The sequence below is a fragment of the Dioscorea cayenensis genome, chromosome 4 (assembly GCF_009730915.1).
Source record: "Dioscorea cayenensis subsp. rotundata cultivar TDr96_F1 chromosome 4, TDr96_F1_v2_PseudoChromosome.rev07_lg8_w22 25.fasta, whole genome shotgun sequence".
Taxonomy (NCBI): domain Eukaryota; kingdom Viridiplantae; phylum Streptophyta; class Magnoliopsida; order Dioscoreales; family Dioscoreaceae; genus Dioscorea; species Dioscorea cayenensis.
The window spans coordinates 16,893,207-16,901,589 of NC_052474.1; the positions used below are offsets into that span (position 1 = coordinate 16,893,207).

General features: G+C 35.6%; 1 protein-coding gene across 1 annotated transcript; it reads right to left on the reverse strand.

The window, feature by feature from the left end:
* Positions 1–345: 345 nt before the first annotated feature.
* On the reverse strand, positions 346–7,532 carry LOC120257912 (phosphoenolpyruvate carboxylase 2-like). The gene is given in 11 exon segments (XM_039265211.1): positions 346–881; positions 1,255–1,575; positions 1,577–1,642; positions 1,763–2,761; positions 3,146–3,300; positions 4,167–4,254; positions 4,371–4,474; positions 4,841–5,063; positions 5,849–5,933; positions 6,295–6,686; positions 7,156–7,532. Coding segments are annotated over 11 exon segments (2,895 nt in total). The 5' UTR covers positions 7,321–7,532; the 3' UTR covers positions 346–584.
* Positions 7,533–8,383: the final 851 nt, after the last annotated feature.

Below are 8,383 nucleotides of genomic sequence, written 5' to 3' on the forward strand. Positions count from 1 at the left end.
TAAACTCAACATATACTCCAAATCCTGAAACATATTTTGAAAGGATTAATTACAATTATTTAAAAAAAACAAGTTTAAAAAATAAAAACAAAAAACATAATTGCTATAAAATAGTTATTCAACATGTCTTTGATCAAAACATTCCGTGAAAGCTTTAAATAATTCTTATAAAATAAAATATTACATTTATTAGTTTGCACTAAATAGGTACATAATTAAGAGATATTTCAGTGAATGAATTGTCTGATTTTCACATAAAGAAAGTCACATGAGAAATATATCAAATAACAAAATACCTTCAAAAGCACCAAATCAATTAGCATTAACAAGCAAAACACACGAAGCTTCCCTTGAAGTGATTTCTCTTCATTATTTATATCAAAGTTAAAAAAGGCCACATCAAAAGTCTCTGATAATCAATAGTCTGGAAACCAGGCATACAGCAAAAGACAGAAGAATACTGCTGGTGAGGCAGAATTTTCTGTCATCTTATGAAATTCATCCAAGTGCTAAGATGAGACGATAACACAAGGTCTCTTAAAATATAATAACTCAAGAAACATGCCGCAGTTTGAATTGCCAGCTTAACCAGTGTTTTGCATGCCGGCAGCAATACCCTTCATGGTCAAAATGAGTGTGTCTTCCAGACCTGGGGGATACTCACTTGTGGGATTCAGCTTCACTAATTCTGCAGCTGACTTGCTAGAATCCATTATCTCCCTTGAAAGATGAGGCCTCAATGTCACATGGTAATCAGGGTCTCGGATCCTCTTCAGCGTGTAAGCTTGGCAAGCATTTAGCGTTGTTATGTAAGAATCACGCAACTTGAGCCTCTGTTTCAAGTATGGATCACCTTCAAGAAGGTCTTTGTGACCCGCAACCTGCATTAATATTTGAGTTTTCAGTATTGATTGTGGAATGCGAGCAACGAATAGATAAAGCTTCCAAATGTGGTTTCATCTTAATCAAAATTGAGTGTAAGAACATTCACACTCAGTGTAAGCAATAATTATAATGTTTAAATGCGTTTGGTATAGAGATGGAAATAAAAGTGATGAAAGACGCATTCATATGCATGGACAGTCTGCTTAAGGTGATAGATTGAATGCATGATAAATGATGCCATAGGAGCTAACTAGAGTTCTTGGTAAGGAGCTAATCATAGCCACATCAACATGAAAATGAGAAAGAAGGTAAGCAAGACATGATAGTATTCTGAAAATCCCATTGAAGAGAAAAAGTGAGGTGATTTACCTTGAGAAGAAGGCTTTTTGTTTCCTCGTAGTTGTTTCTCAGTCGCTCGCCAAATGACCATAAATCTTCAGACACAAGCAGCTTGTCATATAAAGCAGCTATCCCAGGGTCACCCTTGGCGAAAACCATCTCAACCAAATCAATTGTAACCCTGAAGAATGGCCACTCATTGTACATCTCCTGTAGGGTGTGGATATTTCTGATGTCCTTCTCCAAAACGTGTTTGAATGCTGCACCGAAGCCAAGCCAAACAGGGAGGTGAAACCTTGTCTGTGTCCATGCAAAGATCCATGGGATAGCACGCAGAGATTCTATGCCACCCACTGGGCTTTCGTTTGGATGGACGGCTACCGATATTCATCCTTCCATATTCCAGCTCAGGTGTGGCCTGCAGGATAGTGAAAGAAAACATAAAATCATCATTACAAATTTCTTTCTAAAATATTGAAAAAGAACAACAAACATAAAATAAGTTGCTAAGAAATTCTTAAAAAATTAGAAGTCTCACAAGGCGGAAGTATTCAACGAAACGTGGTTCTTGGAAGACAATTGATCTGTACTCTTCTGTGGCTACAACAGCCATCTCATCCAGCAACGCACGCCATTCAGGCTTTGGAGAAATGGGTGGACGCATTCCATGCTCAAGGGTGGCAGCTGTGAAACGTTGGAGTGTTCTGAAGCATAAATGCTCCTCTCCAAACGATTGCTCAATAACTTCACCTTGAACAGTCACACGGAGTGAACCATGAATTGTGTCTGGAGGTTGAGATAAAATAGCAAGATGAGTAGGACCACCACCTCTGCCAACAGTCCCACCACGACCATGAAACATTGTCAGCTTCACTCCAAACTCCTTTGCAACCTTTATAAGCTCCTCTTGAGCTTTATACAATTGCCAAGCTGCAGAAAGGCGTCCAGCATCCTTGCCAGAATCTGAATATCCAATCATGACTTCCTGCTTTCCATTAATCCTGTTCCTATACCACTCTATAGAAAAGAGCCGAGCTACAGCTGCAGGAGCTGCCTCAAGATCAGCAAGTTTCTCAAACAGTGGCACAACTCTCAGTGGTTGCTTCACATGGCATTCACGCTGCAAAAGTTCCACAGCAAGAACATCTGATGGGGCGGTTGCCATTGAAATTATATATGCTCCAAAGTTGTCAGCAGGGAGTTCCGCAAGAACTTGGAATGTATCTAAAACATCTTCAATTTCCTCAGTTTTGGGAAGGTCAGGACCAAATAAAGGACGCTTGCCACTAAGCTCAGATAAAAGCCATTCCTGACGACGCTCCTCAGGCCACTCACGATATGATCCAATTCCGAGATGTTGGGTGATAGCATCAATAACATCAATGTGTCTATCAGATTCTTGCCTTATATCAAGTCTCACAAGAGACAGACCAAAGGTTGACACTTGCCTAAGAAAATCTAATAGACTACCGTCAGCAATAGGTCGATCTCCGCAAGAGCAAAGAGATCTGTAGCAAAGCTCCAGAGGCTCCAGGAACTGCACAATATATGGCCCTCTCAAAGTTAACACATATGAACAAAGGAAGAACAGTGTAATCCTATAAGCAAGTCATCTACAGACATGCAGTTAAGTAATTCAAGAATATTTCCCATGACAAACATGAAAAACCAATTCATTTTACAAAATCAACATTCAGACTTATGGAGAAAAATGCACCAAAAAGAGTTTTCTCTAGTTAGAAACTTACCTCTCTTTTTTTCAAAAATAGTTTTACCCAAAATATTAAGTAATATTTTATAGTAGAGCTAGCTTAATTTACATACTTAACCTTTCCAGTAATCTACCGCTTCAGAAATAAAAGCACATATTGTCTTCTGGCCACATTCAAACATGAAAATAGAAGAGTTTAGAAAAATGGACCTGCTCAACATTCACCAATGTTGCTTCCTCAGGAATGTCAGAGAACCCATTTGACAACAAATGGCGAGAGCGTTCCCGTGTATGATACAGCTTATCTCTCAAATCACCAAGTATAACTCTATAGGGCTCACTAGGAGGAATTTGTTTCCAGAACTCTGAATACAAAATATCCCATAATTAAATTAATGTGACCGTCTGAAAGTAGACCTATTGATAAGCTCAATCTAGGTCCAGTTTCATCTTTCAATATTTAGAATCATAAGCAATAGCCATTGCATGACCAATATTATGACAAGAAGCTATTTGGACATGCAGCTATAAAGAATAAAAAATTATATCATTATTATCATCTTGACTTGAAACGGATCTACAACACATGAAAAGTAGAATTTGCATGATGCATTTCCTTTCATCAAAAATGATTCTGAACAGCCGAATTTTAGCTTCCAAAAGTTCTCATAAACTGACTGTTCATAGTCAGACAGTGTTAGTTTTGCATAGAGATTACCATAAGGTTGATAAAAGATCTAATGATATAGTTATGACATGTTTACTTATATTATGGCATACTATGCTTGACTTCTGCAATTCAATTATAGGTTAGAAATAAAGCACTTTAACGTACACAAATCTATGCTTTATTTATCAACATAAGATATGAAAATTTTCACTTCCTCTGACCATGATAAAATTAACCTCCACTCTTTTCCATGCAGAACCTATCTATAGATGCAACTTATGCAAAAATACGAACGAATATACATGAGGTGGCAGGATTCTCAAGCAAAGCAGTTCAATATTTCACATGATACTAAGTAATGTAACTATGCAAAGCCTTACTGAGGTCCAAACTTTTTCTGTCTAATTGTAGAAAACCTATCCATTTCTTGCTAAAAGATTTGTTAGAATATAGTTCAGATTCAAACCATAACAGAGTACCAGAGGTAATTCATGAACCACATGAATCATGTCACAATACCATTTTACACAAAACTGGTTTATCTAAGACAGGATCAAATACCTATATAGTGCTTTGCAGCTTTCTTTGAAGAGCGATGCAATTCATCCGCACAAATTTGAAGTTCATCACTGCAGCGCCACATGGATAACTGTATGAAGAGGAAAAATAAATCATTAGTATACATGATGCTAGCTCAAAGCACAATAACAGACAGGGTTCTATTCTAAGAAACCAGGTATAATGTGATCATCAAAACTTTGATACCTCAAACATTAGATCTTCTATCCGGGAATAGTACAAGTTTGCAGCCATCATTCTGGCCAACAAGCAAACATCTCTTGTAACTTCTGGAGTCACTCTAGGATTTCCTATATCGAATATAATAAATACACATGAGATCCAAAAGAAACAAAAGCTTCCATAAAAAGAATTTAATTGCAATATTTATGAGAATAACTCCTTAATTAGAATCACAATGAACTGTTGTTGGATAAAAATAGAGATACTAAATTCAAGGAGAGGACCCAAATGTCTAATTTAACCCACTGAAGTTTTCACTGTTATATTGTAAACATGCAGATGCAGATTTTTAGCCACTCAAGTTCTAATCACTCTCACAAAACTAACTTCCAGTTACTAAAAGCAAAAGACCAAAATATTATAGTGGAGGTTTTCAAAACAGCTATTGCACTTAATGAAAAAGCAAGTAGAGATAGATGGTAAATGCCTCATACCATCACGATCACCACCCATCCAAGAAGAGAACTGAATAAGGGGAGCATTATAAGGCACACGCTCATTTATTCCAATGTTCTTCAAAGCTGTGTCAACTCGACGTAAGAACTTTGGAACACCCTTCCATATTGTTTCATGAAAATAACTCATTCCAGCTCGCATTTCATCTTGGGGTGTTGGAGGAGTTCTCCGGATTTCGTCAGTTCTAAAGGCAGCTTGAATCTGAAAGGCAAGAAATTAAGGGAATTCTTTGATGAGACAAAAACTGGTAGATCAAACAACTTTAGAAAGAATATCTAGTCACACCTCTTCAATACAGATCATGCAATAGCAGAGCATATCAGCAAGATTTTAGTTTAGACAAAGAGAGGGGGAAAAATCACTTTTTCATAGAATTATAGCAGTAAGAATGTAATTGCATATTACCAATAGTTTTGATAAAGACCATTAAACACTAACTGATAGTTGGTTTTTAAAATGGTATCCGAACTTCCTATGAATTGCCATGCAAAGTAATGTAGAAGAAAGTGTAGGTCAAATTTTTGCAGAGAAACCTAAAAAGCCATTGTCATAATTCCAAGCAATGTTATAACATTTTACCAGTTTAAAGAAAACAAGAAGGAAGATAATTCACAATTTAGGAAAAATCAGAATAAAAAAACTGAAGATAGTATCGGTTAGGAGAATGTCATTTGGATAAAAGTGGCATATAACTATCATGAGTAATGAACTCAGGTCTTTACTTAGGTGATGCAAAGAAAACTCCTGCATCAAATGTTTGGTTTTAAGATAAGCACATTAATAAATGGGCATTAATAGAGATCAGTCATCGAAAATAAGATTCTCTTTCATATCACACCTATTTTTGAGATTTTTGAGCTGATAATGGAAAACTTGACTCACCAAATACATAACTTAAATACAAGTTTACTAAAAATAAAGGATAATATATATTGACCATAAATGGATGTTTAGAGACAGAGGTTAAGTTTATGTGATCAAATTACCTCTCTCTGAAGAGCCTCATCAAGCTCTTGCTTGTCATCAGGAGTAATGTCCTTGGCATAAAGCTGTGCCAAGCAATTCCTAATCCTGAAACCAAAAACGAAAACATCCAGAATGAAAGGGATGAAAAAGGAAGTCATAGCAAGAAAGAACATAGGCTCTACAACATAATGAAAACTGGTTTTACAATATGGTCATGTCTGCCCATTGTTTGAAGCCTTAGCATGCAGCAAAGATAGAACTGAAGGAAATGTTCAGGGATTGATACAGAATCAAATGTACTGCACAGGGAAGTACAAGTCAAGGGCGCTTGAAATTATACAAAAGGAAATCTTCACAAGTTCTTAAGTCTCGAATTTAATTGATCAAATAAAATCCAAAATAATAAACAGAGGCAAGTACATAACGAATTAGTTAAGCAAAATAATCAGCAAAATCATTAGCAAACCTTCCATGCTTCTGAAGCAGTGATCTACGGACTGATTGGGTTGGATGGGCAGTAAAAACCAGATCCACAGTTTGGCTCTTAAGAGCATCAAAAACCTCCTCTGGGGACTTCTTCAGTTCCACCACAAGCCTTTTCAAGGTTTCTTCAATGTCTGATTCAGTAGTCGCAGAATTCTCATCAACAAAATCTCCCTTCTTAAGCTTGTTTCTCCTCCGATAGGCGATCTGTACCTCCTCAGCCAAGTTGGCCAAGTTAAGCATGTGTGAGAACGAACTTGCAACAACAATAGAGTCACCAGCATCTAAACTGGTCAACACACTTCCTAGCTCATCCAGCTTCTCCTTAGATTGTTCTCCTTCATACTGAGCTGAAAGCTCATAACACTCTTGAACCTGATACCATGAACATTAATCACCATCATCATTATCATATAAGCAGTTTATAAATAAAATAAATACTTCTAACAATAAATAAATAAATAAATAAATAAATAAATATCAGTTTTGCAAATAAAAATAGTCTTCCGCTATCTACTTCCAGATGAATCTAAACAAGAAAGGCGGAAAATTTTCATCCTGGATCTCATCAGAGAAGGCCTAATTTACACAAAACCACCGGGATCATCTGCCTTGCTGAACAAAACAAAGGAAAACAAAACAAAAACAAAAACAAAACTTTAAGCAGAAACAAACACCATTTATCCAGATGAAGACTTCTGTTCTCATAAAAATCAAAATTTTAGACTAAATATCCACACAAACAAAAAAAAACAGAGAAACAACAACAAATCTAAAACATAAAAAATAAAATAAAATAAAACTAACCTAAACTAAAAAGAAAGAAGAAGAAGAATCTGAATACCGTCTCTCTAAGATCCTCGCCATGGAGATCTTGAAGAATATCAAGGAACCGATCCAAGAGCAAAGCATCATACTCCACAAGCTTATCATCCTCAGAGACCTTGCCAGGAGCCAGGAGCCTCAGCTGCGCATCAATGGAGGCCATCTTCTCGACCTTGCGAGCCATCCCTCTTCTTCTTCGTCTTCACTCGCTCCTGTAATAAGAGTCCAGCAAAGAGAACTCTTTCCCAGCGATAGAGATACAGAACACTTTTTTACCAGTGAGACCAGCCGAGATCTGAACAATGTAGATCAACTGGAATCAAAAGAAGAAAAAAGAAGATGGGTTTGATGGATCCAATTGTGGGTGTGAAGGGATGCAAGAGGCAGTCTATGGGAATTTATAGAAAGCTCTCTCTCTCTCTCTCTCTCTCTCTCTCTCTCTATATATATATATATATATATATAAATCTATAAATCTGTATTTGGAAGTCTCCAATGTACAGTGAATAAAGGTTAGAATGGTAACTTGTGATGATTTGGTCATTGCCTTCCATGTGCATCAGTAATGTAAAACTACTGATATATCCCTAATCTGAATGAAAATTCTGCATGTCTTATCGAAAATCATAGCCTCTTTCTTATATTTGTATGATTTTTGGGTTTATTTGGATTGCGGAATAGATATAAATGGAGATGCAAAGAGAGTTCAATCTCCCTTGATTCTGAAATTAGGGAATACACTGATTTCAACTTATCATATCCTAACACGTGTGTCCCATGTGATGTTGTTATATTTTTCTATTGTGATTGTAGACACATGTCAAAGTTTAATAGGCTGGGGTATTTCTTATCCTGGTTTCAGAACCAGGGGAGATGTATTCATGAAATAAAATAAAATATGAGTATGAGAATAAGGGGAAAAGAAGAATAATGATGAAGGTGTTTGGTTGGAGAGAATAAGAGTTATGAATATAAAAAGTGAGAGAGAAAAATATATTAAAATTATATTTATGCTGTTTTATATAAATAGAATGATATTTTACTAAATAGTTTATAATTAATAGTAAATAATTAATATGATTATTATTAAATAGTTGTAATATATTTTATTATTTATTTTAATTTATTTTTATTAAATATTTCATCAAATTAATATAACTTAAATAAAATTTTTTATATTAATAATAAATAATTAGCATGATTTATTATTATTATTATGTATTTGCAATATATTTACTTATTTATTT